At 43.1% G+C, this 27,006-nt stretch overlaps 1 protein-coding gene across 2 annotated transcripts in view; it reads right to left on the bottom strand.

The window, feature by feature from the left end:
- Positions 1-19,500: 19,500 nt before the first annotated feature.
- LOC137416355 (forkhead box protein F1-A) overlaps positions 19,501-27,006 on the bottom strand; it is a 79,083-nt gene continuing 71,577 nt past the window's right edge. Inside the window, exon 2 of one of the 2 annotated variants that reach the window (XM_068101902.2) lies at positions 19,501-20,139. In XM_068101902.2, coding sequence (XP_067958003.1) covers positions 19,973-20,139 — 167 coding nt within the window. In that variant the 3' untranslated portion in view covers positions 19,501-19,972. The remainder of the gene's footprint in view (positions 20,140-27,006) is intronic. The other variant, XM_068101903.2, reaches the window with a different exon arrangement.

The following is a 27,006-nucleotide window of genomic DNA, read 5'->3' on the forward strand; positions in this document are numbered from 1 at the left end:
ACAAGCCAGGTAGTACAGCCGACAGAGGTCCACACGTCCAAAGCAAGGCAGGAGGCTTCAATTTCGATGTGCAAAAATGCTTACCCAAATTTGATGCCGGCAGGCCTCCTTCCCGACCTGGAACGTGAGGGTCCACCTCGTCTGCACACCTGGATGATCCCACTCCTGACACCAAAATTGTCGGTCGAAGACCTCAAGGGAAGGAAGAAGAAGAAGAATCAGAGCAACAATGTTTAATAAAATCGATTACAAACACACAGTGTGGAGCAAGGCTCGAGAATGCACCGCCTAACACGCAGCGGGCAATTCCTCAAGACACTCGCTGAAAAATAAGCAAAAAGGCATTTCATATATAGCAAAATATCAGACAAGAATCTGCGCTAAAGACAAAGCAAACCTGAGCCGTAAAGGCCCACCTACCATCATTCCTTCCTGAAGAAGGCCAAACTTAGACAAAAAAGATGTAAGCATAGGATAATGATTGAATACACATGCTGAATACACAACTATCAAAGGATGTGTAATGTCTATATTTCTTTCCAAGGTTGGTTACATCCTTGATTTAGGAGACATACTAGAAACTACAAAGATATATAATTAATTATTCCCTTTGTGAAGAAGGCGTTTGGCAACATGTTTTCCCTGTACGTGGGCGGTGAGCATATTATCTACTGTCTGGCACATACATTCAAGGACTTGTTTATTGGGCTAAGGATCCACCCTGTACCTCGAGTCTCGAAACCACATTTTGTCCACTCGCCTCTGCCTGCAGCTGAGTTCAAATCAGTTTTCAGAAGCACGATATATAATTTCAGATGTTATGATCAATTGAGTCATGGGATTTAAACCCTAATGGCTAACATGTATATATATGTATGTATATATATATGTATGTATATATATATGTATGTATATATATGTGTGTATGTATATATATATATGTATGTATATATATATATGTATGTATATATATATATATGTATGTATATATATATATATATATATATATATATATATATATATATATATATATATATATATATATATATTGTTACGGACACGGTTAAAGATGTTATTTTACCGAGCGGTTGGTATTACCGCGACCGAACAGTTATTCCCCGACTAATACCCGATTTGCCCCAAACTTTGGCCGGATCGCGCCACCGCTATTCAATGAGGGAAAAGACTAAAACGACGAATGCAAAGAGGAAGACGAAGGCAAAGAAAGGTTTGGAAATACTACTAAATTTATTTACTATTTACACACATAAGCAAACAGAAAGCAGTCACGTTTATTTACAAGCACATAAGACGCAGGTGACACAGTGAAAATACTAGCTTACCTACAGTCTTAATTAACCCAGGACAGAACAAACAAAAGACAGACTCACGCGGGGAATGACAGGAATGGCAGGAGGTGGATGGCTGGAGGGGGAGGAAGGCACGGAGCTGGCTGGAGCTTGATCCCGCACGGAACGTCGGGCTGGACCTCGACGGCCACCGATCCTGTGGTGTGCGCGGGGTAACGGGTCGTTTGGTGGAGCCAACGTGGAGCTTGGTGGAGCCTTGGTGGAGGTGAACGCTTGGTGGAGCCAATGCGGAGCTTGGTGGAGCCTTGGTGGAGGTGAACGCTTGGTGGAGCCAACGCGGCTGGTGGGGGGTTGGTGTGACGGGTTCTCTCTCTTTCTCTCACAAGCTTCAGGACTCTTTCTCTCTCTTTCTTAGTCCCACCCAGTCCAACAACTTCCTCTCTTGCTTAGTCCAACTCAAGGCCTTTCTGTCTTCTGATCTCCTCCCTCCTCGACTCTCTCTGGGGGCCTCTGCCTCGGGTTATATAAGCCCCACCCTTGACCCTTTTGCGAACCTCCCCAAAACGTTCTCTCTCCGCCCTCTAAAGCCAACCCCTCGTTCTGGGTTTGTCGGCAAGGGCTGGTTCACTCCTCCCCTATATGACGAGGTGGGGACCCGCCTTTCTTCCCCAACCCTGTCTCGTGGTCAATGGCGGCAATTGGAGCGGAGGTAGTTTCCAATCGACGAAAAGGGGGAATGGAGGTTTTGGGAATGGGAATGAAGGGCATCTATCTCTTTCACTTGGTGCAATGGAGTACTTCTATTAATGGGAGACACAACCTTACCCTAAAACACAGAATAAGATATAACTATCGAACAGGGGTATTCTATGATTGGCTGACGTGTATGCTTGTGGACTAATTATGGGACGCCCTTTTGACCTTTACACAGCTCCGGAGGCAGGAGGCGCAGAATAACCAATAATAATAATAAAGCACACAATAAAAAAAAAACACAATCCTCATATCCGCAACAATATGTATGTATATATGTATGTATGTATATATATATTGTTACGGAAACGGGGGACGGCTCTCCCGTTAGCCAGGGGGGGGGTTAATCCCCTTGTCCTGTTAAGCTGGCCGTCTCCCCGGTCCTGGAACTATCCCGCTTCTTCATGGGGTGAGATTGGCCGAGGTGATTGGTCAAGGGAGTCCCGTACACCTCCGCCAACCTCTCCACGAAGCCGGTGGATAGCTCCGTTCGAAACCACGGACAAGATGGTATTTTGCCGAGCGGTTTTAGCAGCCCGCGGTTCGAACCATTAGCAAAGACTAACCTGATCCTGAACGTTGGCTGAAATCGCGCCACAGGTACTCATTGGGGGAAATCACAAAGACGAATGGATGTGAAGGAAAGAAGGCAAAGATAGGAAGAACAGGGATTTATTAACTACTATTTACACAATCAAAGAAACCAAGGGAGAAGGAAAGAAAACGAAAGTAACTTGAAGAAGAAGAAGAAGACACCGTGCAATTATAGCTTATCTATTCAGGCTTAACTTATTCCCCAGACAGAACAAACAGACAGACGACAGTCAGACTTACACGGGGATGATGACAGGAATGGCAGGAGGTTCGTTCATCTGGCGAGGTTCTGTTCCGACCCACGACTCTCTCTCTCTCTCTCTATTGGTAACACTGGGATTCTCCTCTCCAGTACCTCGAACCCAGCTCCAGCCTCGAACCCAGCTCAGCAGCACGCACCCCGCTCTCGTACCAGTTCAGCAGCACGTACCAGCTTCTCATACCAGCCTCTCGTACCAGCCCAGTAGCATGTACCCTCTTTGCACGATCGTCGCACGCATATCTCAAGCGGGGGCATGACACGCCCTCGGCCATTTGGGTACCGCCCCCGTGCTCTGTTTTGTGGCCTTATATGGCAATGCCACGGTCTTGTTACCTTATTTGGGTATAGAGCTGAACAGCCCCGCCCCCGTGGCGCGCCATGGGCTTGTCTCTTCTCGGCGACCCCGCCCTTCTTGTCCAAACAGAGCACGGAGCACATATTCACAATGGCGGCGAACGCCGCTTCCAAACCAGGGCCAGTTGAGAGGGCGCGCACCCCACGCTTGTCAAGCGGTTTTGCACAGAGAGGGAGAGTTTGGCTGGGAAATGCAATCCTTGAAGGGGACCTATCTTATTTCATTTGGTGCAATGCAGAGTCAATTAATGGGAAACAGAGCCTTAAACTCACATAGAATAAAGAAATAACTATAGAGAGGTTCTATGATTGGCTACGTGCTTGTACATGGACTAGCTAAGGGGACGACCTTTGACCTTTACCACAAATGGAGGTATTTACAAGAACAATTTACTAGAGGGTCATATTTACAAACACAGGATTCTCAAATCCGCAACAATATGTATGTATGTATATATATATATATATATATATATATATATATATATATATATATATATATATATATATATACATATATATATATATATATATATATATATATATATATATATATATATACATATATATATATATATATATACGCACTCACTTTTGTGACTACATATCAGCAGAGGGCGCCTTTATGTTGCATGTTTTTTACAATTCTGTTTTCAGTCATATTTGTATGTATATTTATACGTATTGTTTTCACTCCTGTCTTTCTCTATTTGTCTGTCTGTGAACAAGATGTCTCAAAAAGTTGTGGACGGATGCGGCCGAAATTTGGTGGACAGTTTGGTTTTGTGATAAGGACAAATTAATTGGATTTTGGTAAAGATCCGGATCCGAGAATTTTTGGATTTCAAGTGATTCTTCGCCATTGAGAGAGAGCACCAAATCGATACATAGCAGGATATCTCAAAACGTTGTGGACGATTTATGACAAAACTAGATGGATGAGTTGTTTTGGTGACTGAAGAAGCCGATACGATTTTGGTTCATGTCGGATATAGATCTGACCTATCAGTGGGATACAAAACATAAACTGTTCAGCCTGGTGGAGGTATGCTCTTTTTCAGATGTGGAGGCATTTAGTATTTCACTTTGTGGCAGATGTCATTGAGAGGTCAACGACTCGCCTCACTCACGGGACATTGCTATTTTTGTTGTACCGCTTGAGAAATGCAGATGGTATCCTAATAAAAGTGTTTTACTTCAATACAGTGTGTCTGTGATGATTTTTGATATGTGAAGGCATTCCTTGGGTTGGTCATTTCCAATGACTTCAAATCAGAATATATTTAATTTATCAGTCGTCTTCTTCGATGTACATTGTCAATAGAAAGTCTACACCCCCTTTCAAATTTTTCACCTTTTGTTGCCTTATAGCCTGGAATTAAAATGCATTAAATCAGACTTTTTCGACCTGTATTTACACATCGTAACCCACAACTTTCAAGTGAAAAACTCATTCTACAAATTTCAGAAAATTAATTTATAATACAAAACTGGCTTATCTTGTTGGATACGTGTCCACTCCACCCCCCCCCCCCCCCCCCTTCACCTTGGGTGGTGTATAATAGCAATTGTAAATTAGCTCAGAGGTAACCAATCACATTCAAAATCACACTCCAAGTCAATTGGCCTCCATCTGTGTTAAATTGGAGTGATTCTGATCATTTCAAAATAAAATCAGCTGCTCCTGTGGGTTTCCTCTGCTGGGTAGTGCATTTAACAGCAAAGACTCAAACATGAGCACCAAGGAGCTTTCAAAAGGACCTCTGGGCTAAAGTTGTGGCAATGCACAGATCAGGGGATGGGTATAAAAATATTTCTCAGGCCTTGAATATCTCTTTGAGCACAGTCAAGACAATCATTAAGAAGTGGAAGGTGAATGGTACCACCAAGACCCTACCTAGATTAGGCCGTCCCTCCAAACTGAATGACCAAGCAAGAAGGAGACTGAGGAGAGAGGGCACCAATAGGTCAATGGCAACTTTGAAAGAGCTACAGGCCTTTATGGCAAAGACTGGTCACTATGTGCATGTGACAATATTCCAAGCATTCCACAATTCTGGCCTGTACGGTAGGGTGGCAAGTAGGAAGTCATTACTCAAAAAAGCCCACCTTGAGTCCTGTTTGATGTGTGCAAAAAAACACTTCGGCGATTATGAAAGCATGTGGCAAAACGTTTCGTGGTCTGACGAAAACAAATTTGAATGTTTTGGCTTAATTTGAAAACGTTACGTTTGGCACAAACCCAACGCAGCACATCACCCAAAGAACACCATCCCTACTGTGAAGCATGGTGGTGGCAGCATCATGTTATAGGGATGTTTCTCATCAGCAGGGACTGGGGCACTTGTAAGGACAGAAGGGAAAATGGATGGAGCAAAATACAGAAAACTCATAGAGGAAAATCTGCTGCCCTCTGCATGAAAGCTGAAATTGGGCCGAAAGTTCATCTCAGCATGACAACGACCCGAAGCACACAGCCAAAGCTACACTGGAGTGGCTCGGGAACAAAAAGATAAATGTCCTTGAGTGGCTCAGTCAGAGACCAGACCTAAATCCAATCGAAAATCTGTGGCATGACTTGAAGATTCCTATCCATCAACGCTCCCCACACAACTTGACTGAGCTTGAACAGCTTTGTACAGAAGAATGGGCAAATATTTCCCAATCAAGGTGTGTGCAAAGTTGGTCGAGACCTATCCCAACAGACTCAGCTGTAATTGCTGTCAAAGGTGCTTCCACCAGGAATTAAAGAGACCTTTCTATGTCGTTTCACTTTATGCATTTCGTTTCACTTTATGCATTTCGTTTCACTTTATGCATTTCGTTTCACTTTATGCATTTCGTTTCACTTTAATGGTGGATGTTCCGTTTATATAACTTGGTGTAGTATTTGCACTCCAGCTACTTCAAGCCCCTGCCTTACAAAAAGGACCAAATGGGGGAAATAACGGCCTTGGCAACCTAGCAACTCAAAAACTTTTTTATTTTTATTTATTTATTTTAGTTATCCAACCATGGCTTGCGGACCATACTGGAGTGGAGAGGACATGCATCACATGCAGGACATAGACAGTGGGACTCAGTGCACTTTGACATTAATTACATAGACGAGGTACAATATACACGTCTGGTACTTGAAGCTCGGATCGCCTGGACCTGAGGGACTTAATATTTCGCCAATCCCGAACAGCAACTATCGTCATCTTGGGAATTAAAAATATATATATTTATTTTGGATTAAAAAAAAAATTCATTACCTTTTGCGGTAATGTCAAAGCATTGAAAACTTTTATCATTAACATTTCGGAAGAATGTTCAACTACCAACTCAGAGTGAAATGCAGGCGACGTATACCACGTGATGACCTGCTGTGTAAATTTATTTCACTTATTCGTTCGTTTAAAGCCAATTAAACCAGTAAAATCATAACTGTTGTTGAACTAGTGTGGAGGTAGGCCATGGTACGAGGATGCCCCAAATTTGACCTCGACACTTGTTCAGACCCACAACGAAGCTTATTTGCAGTGTATTGCTGCCATGTAAGAGCAATACTTGGAAGAAGAACATTCTGCATCTTCAGACATGGAAAAGATCAAGGTTTTGGATGGGGAAGATAAGTGATGGTGGTGAACAGCTGTTTTAAATACCTGGAGGGAGGAGTGAGATTTCAGAGTGTGGGAGATTGTTCCAGAGGCAGGAAAAATTAGGAATGAAAGAGTGAAGGTGAGTAGAGAGTCTTGATTTTGGCAGTTTCACCAGAAGAGGGTTGCTGGAAGTTATTGTGTGTCCTGCAGGAATATTTGGGGGACAGAGCACAGACAGAGCTGGGGGAGCAAGGCCGGAGAGGAGTCGGTAGAAGACAGAAAGACCACCAACCTGCCTGCAGTGAGCGAGAGAAACGCCCTCAGAGTCAGCTTCATCACTGGAGATTCCAATGATTCTGAAAGCTTTGGTTTCAACAGCGTGAAGCCGAACTAGATGTGAGGCAGGAGCACCAGCCCATAGGGGAGAGCAGTATTCCATTGAGCTGCGGATGAAAGCCTTGTATGTGGTGAGGAGCTCAAGTGTGCCAAGGAAGGACTTCACATGGCAGAGGATGCCCAGTCATCGGCTGGCTTTGGAGGCTAGCTTGGAAATGTGGTTTTCCCAAGAAAGATCATGGTAGATAGACCCAAAAGCTTGAGTGACAGAACTTCTTCAAGAGGATTGTTGAGAAAGTATATGGGAGGGTTGTCCAGCCGGTCTTTTCGGAGAGACATAGTAAGAGTGTGAGATTTGTCAGGATTGAAAGACATGTTCCACTTGTTTGACCAGTCTGTGATTTTGTCCAGGTCTTCAGAGAGTGAGGAGGCTGCAGACGGCCGATCTGAGGGATGAGGAATGGAGCGGCAGAGAGTGGAGTCATCAGCAAAGAGATAGGATTTTCCAGAGAGTCGGAGAGATCATTGATGAAGACCAGAAAAAGCACAGGGCCCAGAACACTACCTTGGGGAACTCCAGCCAGAACAGGAAGAGCAGATGAGAGAATTCCATTTGGAGCCACACGTTGACTACGACAGGATAGGAAGTTTGTGAGCCATGCGTGGAGATTGCCATGTATACCATAGTAGGAGAGTTTGGAGAGCAGGGCAGTTCCTTGGCAAAGAGGGACAATCTTGGACAGGTCACCACTGATGTATGACACCTGAGTGGCTCATTATGCCCAGTCCACTGGTGCTCATTTTGACGGCCTTATTCGGATGACAAGCTGAGTCAACCCAGCTGATGTTAATTAAACGGAATGACAGGGGCTTCAACTCAGAACCATAACTACGTAAGATCTTAAACCACCTCAGCCTTTAAGCCCGCACCAGGTTGATACATGAAATTTAACATATTCCTATTAAAAGTTTGAACAAACACTTGTGTCCGAGCTGAAGCTGTCGTTCGACCTCGGTGTAGAATTATCTTTCAGACGTGTCCGTCGCCAGTTGCAGGACGCCATTTTAACTGCCTCCATTTAAAAAAAGGTTCTCTACCCCCAAAGTGCTCTTTAATATGGATCCTTAACAGGAAATTATCACCGAACTGTGCAACCGATCATCCACAAACTTAATCAGGCTTGGGAATTAAATTTTCCTCAAACATAAAAATGTAATTGCGTTCTGCTGTTCCACCCGCTCTGTGCCCTCCCCCACCGCCATCTTGATTTCTCTGTCTCCTGCCACCACCTGTTACACCATTCAAATTGTAATGTGACTGTTTTACCATAAAGCGTGGTTTTACCGTTTTTGACCAGAAATCATCGTTTTTCTTTCCGGGTGCTTTTTCCATACTTTGGCTCGGTTTTGCAAGGAGAAAAGGCGATTTATTTTATGTCTCTGCTGATTTCATGGAGGAGAGTGACGTCACTTGGAACGCAGAGGTCGGCGATGACGACGGAAGGTTTCACGGTCTTGTTGAGAGCTCAATTCTAGTTCCTGCCGATTTTGGAGTTATACCCAGATAAGCATCATGTTCTTGGGATGCCCTTTTTGCGACCTGGTTGTGGATTCAACTTTATCACTTGAATCTTTTACCATAATTGTGCTCGCCAGAAATGTTCTTCATTTACTCACGGAGTCGGTGGTCTCTCTGACTTCTTCCTCCTCATTTCCGGTCTTGAATCGTCTTCCCTCCCTGTTCTCTGCCCCCCCCCCCCCCCCCACTCCATCAGGCATCTATCTACAGGGCACACGTGGTCCACCATCAGTCCCCTCCAAGTGAAGCTACCTATTAAATACAGAACCATTGCTCACCTCCACTCATTTGGTCATCTATTTCCTGCCACCTTCCATCATTCCATGCTCTCTTCAATCTCTTTCTTCCTTCCAGGTCTTCAAGACAGCTGTTCACCACTATCTCAGGTCATCCCCCATCCCAAATCATGATCTTTTCTACACCTGTTAAACCGCTCCCACCCCTCCCAAAATTTTGCTTATGTATCCATCTTGTCCACCATTTACGTTCTCCCTTATCCCCATCCTTACCTGCATCTTTTGTTTGTCTATCTCTCTGGCTTCTCCCTCCGCCCAGATGTTGGCATCTCCCCTTTCTCTTGCTGGTCCCTTTGTTATGTTGTGTCCTGATTACCTCCGCCAACAAAGGTGCATGGATGTTATGTTTTCACCCCTGTCTGTTTGTCTGTCCGTTTGTCTGTCCGTTTGTCTGTGAACAAGATATCTCAAAAAGTTGTGGACGGATTCGGCGAAATTTGGCAGAGATGTAGCGTATGTCACAAGGACGAAATGATTAAATTTTGGTGAAGATCCGGATTCGGATCCGGCTACTAGAATTTTTTAAGTGATTCTTCACCATTGAGAGATTGGGCCAAAAACTATACATAGCAGGATATCTCAAAAAGTTGTGGACGGATTTGGACGAAACTTGTTGGACCGGTTGGGTGTCTGACTAGGACAATCAGATTCGATTTTGGTGAAGATCTGAATATGGATTCGGATAGGAGAATTATTTAATTTTTTAAGTGATTCTTCACAATTGGGAGAAAGGGCCAAAAACGATACATAGCAGGATATCTCAAAAAGTTATCGACGGATTTGGACGAAACCTGGTGGACCGGTTGGGTGTCTGATTAGGACAAACAGATTCGATTTTGGTGAAGATCTGAATATGGATTCGGATAGGAGAATTATTTAATTTTTTAAGTGATTCTTCACAATTGGGAGATAGGGCTAAAACCAACATATAGCAGGGTATCTCAAAGACTTATGGATGGATTTGGACGAAACTTTTTGGACAGGTTTTATGTGTGACGAGGAAGAATCCATTCAATTTTGGTGAAGATCCGGGTCCAGCTCGTATAATGTTTTAAGTGATTCTTCACCATTGAGTGATACGGCCAACCAGGTGGAGGTGTGCTCTCTACTGAGTGTCGTTCTAGTTTGTTCTGTGTTCTACCTCTTCCACAAGCCTTGACTGTATACAAAAATTAATCCACCTAATAAATAGTGAGCAGGAATTGAATTTATCACATTTGCAATTTAGTCAGGTTCACTATGTCAATAAATTATATTTCGTTCAAAATCATGGTAGATTAGCAAACCTATACATTTTTGGAAAGGTTATAGCATAAGGAAACTAAAAATCAATGTTTACATTTGGACAGATACCTGTATGGCGGCCATTTTGGATTTTCAAAATGGCCACTGTAAAATACATATTTTGTTCTATTTCTGCCTCTAATTACCCTAAAAACTTTTAAATATATACTAAACCTATATTTTCAGGGACAAGGAATCCAATGAAAGTATCAAATTAGTGCTATGGGGAATGGTAAGACACGAATCAAAGGTTTTGAATTGCAAAATACTGTCTTTATATTCGCGATAAGTTGCATAATCAAATACATGTTATCATTTTGTACAGGCAGTTAATAACATCAAAATGTGTCACAATAATTCATATCACCAAACATACACAGGCAGTCAGCAAAATCATATATACACATGCAGTCAGTATAACTTCACATCTACACAGGCAGTCAATGACAAAATATACACAGGCAGTCAATGCATCAAACATACACGATTACAGAATATGCCATTTAGAGTTCGTCATCACTGTCCTGTGTGTCGTATCCGACAATATAGTCCGCATCGTCTTCACAGTCCGTTCCACACAAGCAAAGGTCGGTCAAATTGATTGGCAAATCGAATTGGTCGAATGGTCGATCGAATCGAATTCGATGAATCGAATCGAATCGAATCGATCGAATTGGTCGAATGGTCGAATGGTCGATCGAAACGATTGGTCGAATGGTCGAATTGGTCGAATGGAATTGGTCGATTGGTCGAATTGGTCGAATTGGTCGAATCGAATTGGTCGGAATTGGCAAATGTAAACATTGATTTTCAGATTTTCCATGTAATAACGTTTCCAAAAATGTATAGGTTTGCTAATCTACCATGATTTTGAACGAAAAAACATCGTGAACCTGACTAATTTCTACACATTGCCAACACTATAAAGTCAAATTCTGGCTGGAATGATAACTTAGGTTCCTGGAGGTACGTGTAGTCGCCTGTGAGATTCCGAGCTTGGGATTGAAAGATGACCCAGGTACAAATCATTATCCTTGTTTTTCACACGCAGGAGGCATCAATGTGTGCACCATCCATTGGATTGATATTAAGCCAGATAACCCATCTGCTGTTGGGGTACGTTGAGGATCCCACGGTGGCTTTCACGAAGAGCACGTGAGTTATCCGCCGGAACCGAAGATGAAGTACACATTCCTGCCACCTTCAACCTAATGTCATGCTTTGCCTGCCGTTTCGTGAAAGACTTGGGCCGCAAACATTCCCCTGACGACCCCACAAGAAGCTGGGAATAATTGGGGCAGGTAAAGTACCATGAGTAATAGTAGACTGTAAAAGTCCAAATCGCCCCTCTCCCCTCCCCCCGCCCCCCCAAGTTTTTTAAAATTAATATATGGTGCTCACGTGACTAACTTTTATAAACAAAATTCCGGGTCAAACTTGAATCGCGTCGGACGACCTTGCAGAGGAAAAGAACATATAATAATGCGACGCTCTGTCGAAATGGGAGTCGCAAGGCCACAGTCCATGACGGTGCATCGAGATGAAACGAGGCCCTCTTGAGATCACGGAGAAAAGGCATCGAGGCAAAGGACTTGATGCTGTTTATACAAAACGTTGTTTATTTCAAGTTTGATTATACAGTCACACAGGAATGATTCGGCTCTTTTTATGTCAATCGGAGCATTATAAACTCTGTGAAGCCACGAGTTTCATCCACGGACGTGAAAATGACACATGTATTGTACATACAATTCGCAGTCTTCGAAGGCTTTCTTCCTTCCACGCTTTCCAATGGTCGCAGCTCCGAACGAATCGCCCACGTGACAATATAATATATATATACGATTATACCGTGTAATTATGTACAGGTTTTTCTTTCTAAAATTCGTTTGGTGCAGGAATGGAAATGTCGTTATAATCGCCTCTTGAGAAGTCATCCTCATGCTTTAAGCACAGCACATGCGTATATATACGTAATTGTATATATACAATTATTATTACATTGCACCCTGAAAAGGAGACGTTCGTGTACATCATCATATATACAGCAAAAACAGATCAATCTCTCAGCAAAAACCGATCGGTCAAAGTTTTTGTGTGATTCTAAACATCATTTGTGTCCTGTACAGCGTGATGGCTTCGCACTTCCTGCAAGCTTTTCAATTTGTTCCTTTGCGCATCCAAAAACCCTGACCCTCACCAGCAAACCTGACCCTAACCAGCAAACCTGACCCTAACCAGCAAACACTGACCCTAACCAGCAAACCCTGACCCTAAACAGCAAACCCTGACCCTAAACAGCAAACCCTGACCTTAACCAGCAAACCCTGACCAGAAACAGCAAACCCTGACCTTAACCAGCAAACCTGACCCTAACCAGCAAACCCTGACCCTAACCAGCAAACCTGATCCTAACCAGCAAACCCTGACCCTAACCAGCAAACCCTGACCCTAACCAGCAAATCCTGACCCTAACCAGCAAACACTGACCTTAACCAGCAAACCCTGACCTTAACCAGCAAACCCTGACCCTAACCAGCAAACTCTGACCCTAACCAGCAGCAAACTCTGACCCTAACCAGCAAACCTGACCCTAACCAGCAAGCCCTGACCCTAACCAGCAAACCCTGACCCTAACCAGCAAACCCTGACCCTAACCAGCAAACCCTGACCCTAACCAGCAAACCCTGACCATAACCAGCAAACCCTGACCTTAACCAGCAAACCCTGACCCTAACCAGCAAACCCTGACCCTAACCAGCAAACCCTGACCCTAACCAGCAAACCCTGACCTAACCAGCAAACCCTCACCTTAACCTTAGGTAGCTTAGGTAGCACCCAAGTCGTGAGACATTGCCTGCCTCATGTACTTTTGATTTAGTGTGTGCAAATTATTGATCACAAACATGACATACGTTTTTGAATCGGAACAAATACATCAATCGGTAAATAAAAGTTTGTGCGTAAGGCGTTATGGGATTTGAATTGTTTATTTGGACGTGAGATCAATAAGTGAACAGCCTAAAATAGAGAAGTAGAAAAACCAAACACAAGACGGATGACCATTTTAAATGATCAATTTTATTTATTTTATTACTTCGCTGTTCGGCTCCACATTTATTATCAACACATTTGACGGAAACCAGTCGTATTTCTTTACCTAATTTACAATACTGTATATATACACAGGGTGGCCCAAAAGTCCGGAGCCGCGAGGTTAATATTTTATAAAGTAGAAAATGTGTAAGGATAAAAAATAAAAAAAACACTTCCAAGCAAGTCCGAGTCAATCCAGGTTTGGCTGTCAACTCCGAAAATTCCTCAAATATTTTCCTGTCACCTATAATGAAGTAATTGCAGGATTTTTCAGGTGTGTGTGGTAGAAATGTGCGTTAATATATGAATCAGATGTGTTACAGAATGGTCATGTTGCTTTTCTTTGTTTCAAAGTACAATGTTACCGGAATCAATCACCATAACTGTCACCTGTCCAGCTCTGTCTGTGTTGGTCTTGACGACGTTAGTCTTGTGCACGTTAGTCTTGTGCACGTTAGTCTTGTGCACGTTAGTCTCGAGCACGTTAGTCTCGAGCACGTTAGACTTGAGCACGTTAGCCTCGAGCACGTTAACCTCGAGCACGTTAGTCTCGAGCACGTTAGCCTCGAGCACGTTAGTCTTGAGCACGTTAGTCTCGAGCACGTTAGACTTGAGCACGTTAGCCTCGAGCACGTTAACCTCGAGCACGTTAGTCTCGAGCACGTTAGCCTCGAGCACGTTAGTCTTGAGCATGTTAGCCTTGAGCACATTAGCTTTGACCATGTTAGCCTTGAGCACATTTATCTTGAGCACGTTAGCTTTGAGCACGTTAGCCTTGAGCACGTTAGTCTTGAGCAGGTTTGCCTTGAGCACGTTAGTCTTGAGCACGTTAGCTTTGAGCACGTTAGTCTTGTGCACGTTAGTCTTGAGCACGTTAGCGTTGAGCAATTTAGTCTTGAGCACGTTAGCCTTGAGCACGTTAGTCTTGAGCACGTTAGTCTTGAGCACGTTAGTCTTGTGCACGTTAGTCTTGAGCACGTTGGTCTTGAGCACGTTGGACTTGAGCACGTTAGCCTTGAGCACATTAGCCTTGAGCACGTTAGCCTTGAGCACATTATTCTTGAGCACGTTAGTCTTGAGCACGTTAGCCTTGAGAACGTTAGTCTCGAGCATGTTAGTCTCGAGAACGTTAGTCTCGAGCACGTTAGCCTCGAGCACGTTAGCCTCGAGCACGTTAGTCTCGAGCACGTTAGCCTCAGCACGTTTGTCTTGAGCACGTTAGATTTGAACACATTTGTCTTGAGCACGTTAGTCTTGAGCACGTTAGTCTCGAGCACGTTAGCCTTGAGCACGTTAGCCTTGAGCACGTTAGCCTTGAGCACGTTAGTCTTGAGCACGTTAGCCTTGAGCACGTTAGATTTGAACACATTTGTCTTGAGCACGTTAGTCTTGAGCACGTTAGTCTTGAGCACGTTAGCTTTGAGCACGTTAGCCTTGAGCACGTTCGTCTTGAGCACGTTAGTCTTGAGCACGTTAGTCTCGAGCACGTTAGTCTCGAGCACGTTAGTCTCGAGCACGTTATTCTCGAGCACGTTATTCTCGAGCACGTTAGTCTTGAGCATGTTAGTTTTGAGCACGTTAGATTTGAGCACGTTAGCTTTCAGCACGTTAGCCTCGAGCACGTTAGCCTCGAGCACGTTAGCCTTAAGCAAGTTAGACTTGAGCACGTTGGTCTTGAGCATGTTAGCCTTGAACACGTTAGTCTTGAGCACATTTGTCTTGAGCACGTTAGCCTTGAGCACGTTAGCCTTGAGCATGTTAGTCTCGAGCACGTTAGTCTCGAGCATGTTAGCCTCGAGCACGTTAGCCTCGAGCAAGTTAGACTTGAGCACATTTGTCTTGTGCAGGTCAGTCTTGAGCACGTTAGTCTTGAGCACGTTAGTCTTGAGCACGTTAGCCTTAAGCACGTTAGCCTTGAGCACGTTAGATTTGAGCACGTTAGCTTTGAGCACGGGTCTCACTGCACAAAGTACAGATAGCTTTTGATTGGTCGATTTGAGTTGATTTGATTGGTCGATGTGAGTTGATTTGATTGGTCGATGTGAGTTGATTTGATTCGTCGATGTGACTTGATTTGATTGGTCGATGTGAGTTGATTTGATTAGTCGATGTGAATTGATTTGATTGGTCGATGTGAGTCACGCACGCTTTGTGAGAAAAGGAATTGAAAAATAATAACGCAGGATTATAGAGATAACAAGCAAGTCTGATCGATACTCTCATGTCACCAGTCAACAGTAATAATGGTAATCTCTTTTTCGTAATGAACTTCATCATGATAGCTGACGTGTTTAATCAAAAGACAATAAACTGTATATTGTACATCACATATTGCATATCTATTTGTGAGTGCCTTTGATGCTGTAAAATGAAGTAAAACATGCGAAAAATGACGTTTTATAAAACGTCATCGTCATTGTTGTTCTCCATCGGTGTACATATATATATATATATATATTTATATTGTTATGTCTGGGGGTAAAGCAATATCTAGAGCCATGTAGATATGTATAGGTAGGTATTTGACTGTCGCGATAGGGAATCTACCTGTAATAAGTCCATGTTAAGGCATTTTGTCGGTTAAGGTGTATAATTGTGAATCTACCAGGAGATTCGTGTGTTAGTTTGTGTAGGGGTTAATCAGTAGAGCCCTTGTATGTCTCACCTAGTAGTCAAACCTTTGTCCATTTTGGCACTGCACACCACTTAAGCATTAGTTAGGATCTTTAGTACAGCACTAAATGACGCCCTCCCCCCTGACATGACTTAGGAAGAAATCAGGCTGGAACACCGCCACCCTTGGCCGCCACCATTTACACCCCCAAGAGGCATACCCACCTCGCATAGCACGTGCTCTGACCACGGAGTCCGGGACGGGAGTGGCAGTGGCGCAGTGGGCGTGCCCCTGGACAAGCCGGCGAGCCGGGGGAGGCTCTGATTGGCTGAGGAGTGCGCCAATGCTGACGTCATCGGCCAGAGATATTACCGAGGGCCAGACGCCATTTTCGGCAGTCAAGAGTTCGTGTGCACCCGAGTCGAGTTGAGGTCCGGAGCTGAGTTGAGTTGAGAGGAGAGTTGGATCCTGAGTTGAGATCCTGAGTAGAGAGTTCAGCACGTTGAGTGAGGTCTGAGTCAAGAGTTCGTGTGCACCCGAGTCGAGTTGAGATCCTGAGTTCAGTTGAGAGAGGCAGTCTGGAGAGTTGGATCCAGAGTTGAGATCCTGAGTTCAGCACGAGCTGAGTGAGCATCGGATGCCTTTGCTGGCAGTTGGATCAGGAGTTCGAGTTGAGCGCAGAGAGCCCAAGCAGTGTGCAGTTCGCAGTTCGAGTGCAGAGCCCGAGTCCGTTTTGAGCAATTGGTTTGAGACGCGGCAGGACTTTGGTCCGAATCGACCTCATGTGGAGCCGCTAGCCTCCGTGGCACTTGAAGCGAGGCCTTGTGGGAATTGGAGCGAGGGACCTCATGGTGTGTGATCAGGCCGGAAGGAGCGGTGTTGGACGGCAGCCACCAAGACGACAAAGACAAGATAAGGCCGAGCTCCGCGTACACTTGACATAGAAGACGTGTTTCTTTTTGTTAATTCATATTCCCCCATTTTGTGTTTGAGGTCTGGTGTGCGGGATCCCGATTAGGATATTTATTACCGGCGCGTGCTTTTTCCTGTCCTTGCCCTTTTCCTGAATAAATCCTTATATTATTTTTGTACATATATCTGAACGCAGTTTACCGGGTGTTTGGTTTTAATAGATAAGGCTGCAGGGCTCTCGCCGTTCCCCTCCATTCCGCGCGCTAAAGGGTTTTAGGTGTTGATTTTGGAATCCGCTATTGAGCTTCCGCCTCGGGAGTTAAAGCCTCATAATCGGCATCCGCAACTCTGGTGTTAATCGGAGTTGCGCGACAATACATATATATATATATATATATATATATATATATATATATATATATATATGTCTATTGCTTCGAGAAATGTTACTATATAATATTTTGTGGGCTCCCTCTGTGTCCTAAAGAGTGCCTGCTTTGGTGGAAAAATAAATGTTTAGTTCAAACATTGCGTGAAGGAACCAATAGCGCTTCTTCTTCTTCAAACTCGGAAAGAGGCTTATAAAATAGTTTGTGAAGAAACAAATTTTTGTTCCAAGTAAATCAATTATTAGCTTTCCAAAGAAGTAAATTGGTTATTCGTTGGTGGCGGAGGTTATGTATTCACCCCGCTTGTCTTTGTTTTTAAAATCAGTTTGTGAGCAAGATTTCTCAAAAGGTTGGGGACAGTGTGGACAGCTTGAGTATGTGACAAGAACAAATTGATTGGAATTTATTGAGGATCCTGATCCTGATCTGGATACTATAAATAAAAAATTTTCTTCACCATTGAGAGATAGGGCCAAAAACTCTATATAGCATGATATCTCAAAAAGTTGTGGATGGATTATGACAAAACTTGGTGGATGAGTTGCGTCGTTGACAATAACGAGCTGGTTAGATTTTGGTTCAGGTACAGATCCGGCCTATAGGTGGGATACAAAACGTAAACTAATCAGCCTGGCGGAGGTATGCACTTCACCGTGTGCCGTTCTAGTTACCTTTCCAACACGATCATTATATTGCATTGCATTGTACGACAGCAAAAATCCCTTAACATGAAGCATGATAGAGAAATTTGGCTCGTTTTGTGTATGGATTATAGGACGAAAGGAATGGAAATAAACTTTGAACTATCAAGCAACTAAATAATCGCGATCACTTCCTGCATAGGACATCGCTGTATTGTAATACGAGCAGTGCTGTGGCCACCTGTACCTGTCAATGCAGCTTAGATCGAGGTCCATGCGTTCCCCATGTGATCGATTTAGATACTCTTGATTATAGGTCTTGCACAAGCCTCGATCATGTAATAAAATAAAAAAGCTAATAAAACAAAATCCCATTGCTATCCGAGTTCCGTGACCCGGCAAACTTTTGCCAAAATTACTGAGTTGGATCCGACTGAGTTTTTGCTTCTGAGTCGCAGCACTAAAATAACAGTAAATGTTCAATCGTTGGCAATTAACTTGCAGGCACTTTTAAATTAATATTGGCACGTGATTTTGGATATGATGGCACATGATGTACGAGGACGGTCTCGAACAACCTCCCATTTCTTTGAATCAGGTAATAATTTTCCTAACAGCTCCCTGAGTAATTGTAGTTCTCTCTGAGTATTTTTCATTGAATTCGGCAGAAATTTATGGGTTTTCAAGAGCCTGGTCTTCCACTCATTAAAATAAGCCACACCAATCTCATCTTTTGTTTATTTTGCTGTCATCACTTATCTGGAAAGAAAGAAGGGGGAAATTAATTTATGTAATTATATATGTGTAAAATAATGTAAGAGATAAAAATTAATTATTGTAGTTCATCCGCCAAAATCATAGCCTGGTGTTGGCTTAGCGGTTAGGGTGCTGGCTTGGGATCCTAGGATCCTGGGTTCGAATCCTGGTTGATCGCTGAATTAATGCCAGGGGGGTTGGCTCAGCCTGTCATGCCTTCCAAGGTCGGCAAATTGAGTACCAGTTCACTGGTAATTCCCTGTGTGTTGCAAGAGGTGACTAAGGGTTGGTGGCAGGAAGGGCATCTGGCCATAGAAAATTGCTTCAAAAATGGGACCATGGTGCCTGAAAAAGGCCAACCCCCACTCTGTGGGGAAAAATGGCCTCTAAAGGTGGTTCTGTCCACCCAAATCCTACCTGGCTCCTGACTTTTGGGCCACCCTGTATATGTATGTGTATATATATATATATATATGAGGCAGTTTCTAGTTGCTCATTTGAAATGTTCATCAAAAGTACTTCTTTGATAACCTCAACTGCCATCAACCATGTACTTTTCTATTTTTCTGCCACACAAACCATCACCCCCTCTTCTATGTTCTGTCTTAGTCGCCAACCCCCTTCCCCCACCTTCCCCCACCCCACTCACCTGCCTTCATTGTGACATCTCTTTCTGTGGCTTTACCTCTGCAACCAAATCACAGCATTTAAGCCTTTTTTACATATTACACAAAACATATTAAAATTGCTGCAAGCAGATTTCCTACTTGCCAATGAATCATCACTTTTATTGTTCTGTCGTAAAACCTATGAAAACATATTTCAACAATAAAACTATTTATTTGGTAATCACTGCAGACTCTTAGAGTGAATACAGCAATAAGAAGAGGAACGGACTCCGTAGGTGCTTAGTGTACTGTTACATCATGACTGCTCTTTGGAAGTTGTTTCTAATGTCCTGAGGTGCAATGAAAAACAATAATCGTTATAATAATTAATGATAACATTGAAACACCTGGTCAGAATATATATATATTCCTCACTTTTTGCCTTTTCCTTGGTGTCAGGTGTATAACAAGAGCGCATGCTCCAAGTTCCAGGTTCAAGACGATTTAAAATAGGGACATAAAGACCCTTTGGTGCTGCTGGATCTTTGATGGCAAAAGTAGGTTTACATGTCTGCTCTCTCCACGTGCCTCCATGAGCAGAGCTTCACATGAGACACGGCTTGATGTCCGGGCACGCCTGCTGTGTGTAGTAGTTTCCAGAAGGAATGCTTGGAAGACCTGCAAAGTGACCATTGGTGCCACCGAGGCTGAAGACCAAGTCCTTGCGGTCACAGTAATTTGGCGAAGAGTTTGAGTAGCGCTGCAAACCGGCTGTAAAAGAAAAAAAAACACACGACAAACAAACATAGATCATTCACAATATTGTCGTCACAAGACTAACCTGCAGATGGTGGAAAGTTCCAGGTTAAGGTCATGTGTAACTAAACCTAATTGGGAAATTGACGTAATCAAGTTAGCTTCTGCAATCAGCATTACAAGGTTCAGTGCTGCAGCACAGGTCTAAAATACTTTCGCGGTCTTTATTTATTACGTACGCTAATCTCTAACTTTCACACAGCCTGGATCCGCTCGACCATGCCATATGCTCTCTATCATGCCTGTCCCCTTCCCTCCTCTTTCCCCTCCCTATCTCTTCCCAAGTGTGTATGCCTTCTCTCCCCACTCCTTTTGCACTCACCTAACATCCTTTCTCAATTCAACCATCCTCCTGTCTCTTTCTTTTTTCAGATATAATTTTCTTCATTTGCACCACACTCTAACCTTTATCCCAGTGAATACAATTTATTACACACTGTCAGTACTTCCGACCTGGCCTGAGTAAGTGGGGGGGTGGGGGGGGGGGGTTAGATTTGCACACAAAGCGGAGGATAGACTTGCTTCGTGTCCATGGAAAGCCCATTGTAAACTGAAAATAAGCATGCACAGACGAGGAAATGAGGAATCACAGGGAAGGCTCTAGGCCCATCATGCCGAAACTTTCGGCTACCAAGCGTTTACGCAGAGGAAAACTGAAAAAGACAAGAGATAAAAATCTGGCATTTTCCCCATTTGTTTCTTCAAATTTATGCATGAATAGTCACATGCAGGTACACACACACACACACACACACACACACACACACACACACACACACACACACACACACACACACACACACATACAAACATACACACATAAATACATACACACATACATATATTCATACATACATACATACATACATACATAAATACACACACACACACACACACACACATAGACACACACACATATATACATACACACACACACACACACACACATAGACACACACACATATATACATACATACATACACACATACACACTCTCACACACACACACACACACATACACACACACACACACACACATACATATATACATACATACACACATACATTCATATATACATACACACATACATATATACATACATACACACATACATTCATATATACATACATACAATACACACATACATATATACATATATCCACACATACATTCATATATACATACACACACACATACATATATACATACATATACACATACATTCATATATACATACACACAATACACACATACATATATACATACATACACACATACATTCATACATACATACATACACACACATACATATATACATACACACACATACATTCATATATACATACACACACATACCTATATACATACATACACATACATTCATATATACATAGAAACAATACACACATAGGTAGACACACACACACACACACACACACACACACACACACACACACACACACACACACACACACACACACACCTTCCGACCACCTTCCCCCCCTCCCCCAAGACCACTGCAAAGATAAAAACACCCTTGTACATTAATTGGGGTCATGCTGATCCTAATTGTAAACCTCAAAATACAAGTTCACCTAAAGTATAAGATTGTTAACTTGTGATGGATTTTTCCGGGTCAATCGAGGTTCGTACTCTTTATGGATCTCTGAGCATATCACTAGTGAGAACGTTTCATGTTTAGACAGAATCCTGGATGGATACCCACTCCCATCTCGGATAGTCGGTGGAAGGTACAGCAATTTTGTAACACATGATGCCGCAGAAAATGCAACTCCACCCTAAGGGAAGGAGAGCAACGGATCTTTAATTACCACCAATTAATGCTCCAGATGTGACACCAAGTTTAACGTCCATCTGATGGGCAACTGATGCCAGGATAACGGTTTATATCTGGGCCGGGATTCAAACCCAGGTTAAACATCTCAGAGGTGTGTTTGCATACCTATCAGGACTCGGCTATCTTGCTAATCCATCAATCCTTACACCACTCCACTGTGTCAAAGTATACCAGGGTTAAAGATTTTAATATACAGTATTGGTAATCCTCAATGGAGGATGAAGATTTCTGGCCAACAAACATTCTTTATATTAAGCTCCTTAACTATGGATCTCTCTGCGTTTTAAAATTTGCAGCTTCATCATTAAAAATTTGCACAGCTTCATCATTAACAATTTGCACAGCAGCTTCATCATTTAAAATTTGCACAGCAGCTTCATCATTTTAAATATGCACAGCTTCATCATTTAAAATTTGCACAGCAGCTTCATCATTTAAAATTTGCACAGCAGCTTCATCATTTAAAATTTGCACAGCAGCTTCATCATTTTAAATATGCACAGCTTCATCATTTTTAGCTCACCTGGACTTTTGTCCGGTGAGCCTATGCAATCGAGCAGTGTCCTTAGGTAAGTCAGTCAGTCAGTCAGTGAGTCCGTAAACACTTTCGTCATTCTTGCTTGACCAAACACACAATTTCGATGAAACTTGGAAACAAGCTTACTATTTGATGCCTAACGAGGGTGTATTGACCGCATCAAAATCTGTGCTCATCAAAGGGCTTTATGGGGGAGCGAGGGGGGTTTGACTCTCCCCCCCCCCCCCATCCTCCGCCTCCCCCCAACCCCCCTCCCACCCCACAAACAGGTATTTGCTCTCTCCTCAGAAACTACACACACAATTTTGATGAAACTTAGCCACAAGCTTCATATCTGATGCCTGACGGAGATGTATTGACTGCATCAAAATCTGTGCTCATCAAAGGGCTTTATGGGGGAAGAAGGGGGGTTTGACTCCACCCCCCCCCCCCCCTCCATAAAAAGGTATTTGCTCTCTTCTCAGATACTACACACACAATTTTGATGAAACTTGGCCACAAGCTTCATATTTGATGCCTAATGACGGTGTATTGACCGCATCAAAATATGCGCTCATCAAAGGGCTTTATGGGGGAAGAAGGGGGGTTTGACTCCACCCCCCCCCGCCCCCCATAAAAAAGGTATTTGCTCTGTTCTCAGATACTACACATCCAATTTTGATGAAACTTAGCCGCAAGCTTCATATCTGATGCCTGACGAAGATGTATTGACCGCATCAAAATCTGTGCTCATTAAAGAGCTTTATGTGGGAGGGGAGAGGGTTTGACCCCCCCCCCCCCAAAAAAATAGGTATTTGCTCTCTTCTCAGAAACTACACACACAATTTCGATGAAACTTGGCAACAAGTTTCATAATTGATGCCTAATGACGGTGTATTGGCCGCATCAAAATCTGCACTCATTAAGGGAACTAGTGGTGTTTTTCACCCCCCCCCCCCCCCCTCCAAAAAAAAAATAGGTATTTGCTCTTTTCTCCGAAACTACACACATAATTTAAATGAAACTTGACCACAACCTTCATCGCTCATGATGTCCCAAAGTTTGTTCACGGCATTAAAAATATCAGGTTGTGAAGGAGTCTATGGGGGGTTTGAGTGACTGTTGCTCCTGATCCAGGTGAGCTTCAGGACCCGCGGTCCTATTTGTGGTTTTTAAATCCCTGTTAAAAGTTCATCTTTTGTTTTAACTTTGGCTTTTTCTTCACGTTTATTCTTCCTACCTCCACTTCCAAAAGCACTGTAATAAATATTGATCAATCGTTTGATTGATGAAATTCTGATGCTTTTGATTCGCTATTTTAAACTCGGACAAATAAACTTTTTTTGCCCTTTTCCTTCGGCAGATTAAATGTATTGGACAAATTTTAACCCCAACATGTGTTGTTGCTTTGCGTCACACTCGTCCACAATTGCGGAATGATTCTACGAACAAACAACATCTGGAAGCAGGATTTACTTGGCCGAGGATCCAGCCCACAGACTCCACACCGTTGAATCTTTGATATCCACCAGCAAGTTTTCAGGAGGACTTTTCCTTCATTTTGGCAGCACAGGACATGACATAACGTTTTAACGTTTTAACGTTTAACGCACAGGACAAAATACAGGAACGGGACAGGGACAAGTTGCATTTTCATCTTATTTCTTTTAAAATATAACTGACACGACAAACACAGACAGGGTAGCTCAGAAGTAGTCTGCACGACTCTGAGCTAGCTGTCTGGCCTGGGTTGTAATCTCAGCCCAGCTATAAACTGTCACCCTGGTGCTTCGCGCAGCATTGCATCAAGTAAGCCATCCTTTCGAAGGGGGGATTAAGCTGACCACCCTGTTTGTTTGCATTTGCTTGTGGACATTGAAGCTTTCACAGTCTCTTTTGAAAAGAGAAGGCCATTGTGCGCCGATACATTAGGCAAGTTTGAAATTTCTATCTTGCTTTAGGGCTGCTTTGAAAGCCCCTTGTGATGCAACAGCAAACTATTTAGGGTAGGTTTTGAGCCTCAGAAACACTACCGATGGGCTGTGGGTGCTCTGAGCATATTCTCAGAGGGGAATGGATGACCGTAGGTGTTGTGATGCAGTAGGGAGCATACATCTGTCAGACTGAACAGTTTACGTTTTTTATCCCACTGATAGGCCAGATCTGGATCCCGACTTTAATCAACATCTAATCGGCTTGTTCTTGTCACTTACCCAACTCACCCAGCAAGTTTTGGCAGAGGTCGTCCACAACTTTTTGAAATATCATGCTATTTTGTCAGTTTTAGCTCTATCACTCAATGGTCAAGAATCATTTACAAAAAATTTCTGATCCGGATCCAGTTTCAAATCGTCACGAAAATTGAATCCATTCTTCCTTGTAACACACCCAACCTGTCCACCAAGTTTCCTCCGAATCCGTCCACAACGTTTTGAGATATCGTGCTATATTATATATTGTTTTTTTGCCCTTTCTCTAAATGCTGAACAATCAATTTAAAATTCTCTGATCCAGATCCGGATCTTCACCAAAATCTAATCATTTTGTTCTTGTCACATACCCAACATCTCCACCAAATTTCGGCTGAATCCGTTCACAAACAGACAGGGGTGAAAACGTAACCTCCATCCACCTCTTGGTGGTGGAGGTAATTACTCTAAAGTAAGAACATCATCAATGAGCTATGTTAGAACAATTCATCACGTGGGTTCAATGACCCTGCAATCATTCGTTGTGAATTCAAAAACGAGACTTTTCTTGTAACGAGTACACCAGCTCCTGGAAGAGTCGTGTTATTATCCCCTCTTGGGTATATAGATTGCAGTAGATCGAGGCTCGGTTCCATTAGTCTGTGACGGCCGCGGTAAGCATACAATGCCTCAAGAATGTTGGTTTTCCTCCCTTTCAGTTTAGTGTTAAACAGCAGTAGCGAATGCTTAAAAAGATAACCATACGTGCTGATAGTTTATAATATTATTTACTTCCGGGTGCCCCACAAAATACCTTGATATGCTATTTATACACGTTAACATGGCGTTTGTCCAAGGAGGAAAAACCCCTTGGGGAGGGTGGATATTATTAGTATTGATTTGTATTAAGATTCATATTGTGCTATTATCATAGTGTTGTTACCTCCGCCACCGAAGGTGGATGGAGGTTTTGTCTGTCTGTCTGTCTGTCTGTCTGTCTGTGAACAAGATACCTCAAAATTTTGTGGATGGATTTGGACGAAACTTGGTGGTCAGGTTAGGTGTGTAACAAGGACGAATCGATTTGATTTTGGTGAAGATCTGAATATGGCTTCAGATACGATAGTTATTTAATTTTTAAGTGATTTCCACCACTGAGAGATCGGGCGAAAAACGACATATAACATAATATTTAACAAGCCTTACGCCTAGGCCCCCTGTCGGTGAAGTGATGTGAGTTGACAAAGTGGAAGATGCAAGGTGGCCATCTTCGATTATGACATGGCAACCCAATTTTCAATAGCGTTCTTCCTTATGCGTATATATACCCACACACCAGATTAGAAATAAGTAGTTCGTTTATATTTCAAGATATTTCGCTCACAAGGTTCAGACATATATATGGTGGCGGCCATCTTGGATTTTGACGTGGCGACCCAATTTGCAATAGCGTTCTTCCTTGTGCCTAGATACACCCACACACCAGATTAGAAGTTGGTACTTCGCTTATTTTTCAAGATATTCCAATCACAAGGTTCAGACATACATGGCAGTGGCCATCTTGGATTTTGACGTGGGTTGCACCCACACACCAAATTATAATTCGGTCCTTCGCTAACGTACGCACGTCTGCACGCACGGACGCACGCAAACACGGACGGACGCACACACGGGCGGAGGGGAAAACCATAGTCCCCCTTTCGCTACGTGGTGCGACGGGGGACAAAAAAGTTGTGGATGGATTTGGACGAAACTTGGGGGATGAGTTGGTTAGGTGACAAGAACAAGCCGGTAAGATTTTGGTTCAGGTCTGAATCCAGATCCGGCCTATCAATGCGATACAAAACAAACTGAAGAGCCTGATGGAGGTATGCGCTCTAGTTTTACTTTTTGTTATTAGAAGCGGCCTTGGGAAAATGCCACAATTATTTATTTTAACATGGATATACACCTTAACATGGATTTCACTCAAGACAGAAATCCCTCCCATACCCCCCCCCCCCCCTGTCGGCAAATGAAATCGCTGCAACCTCCATCATGTGACCTTGAATCCTGTCAGGTTTGATTGAGATTGCATAAGTAACGACCGAATGTATCTCAGACAGACAGACAGACACCAAATTGCACGTGTAAAATGACCAGAGCTCCAGTTAAAAGGTTTTTGAGGGATATGCATCACGAGCCTTGTGATGATAGGCTTCAGTGATCGAGGCAGAATTCTATTGTTTATACACCGCCCAATTAACTGTGTCATTCT

Source organism: Myxine glutinosa, chromosome 9 (assembly GCF_964187855.1).
Source record: "Myxine glutinosa chromosome 9, kmMyxGlut1.1, whole genome shotgun sequence".
Classification (NCBI taxonomy): Eukaryota; Metazoa; Chordata; class Myxini; order Myxiniformes; family Myxinidae; genus Myxine; species Myxine glutinosa.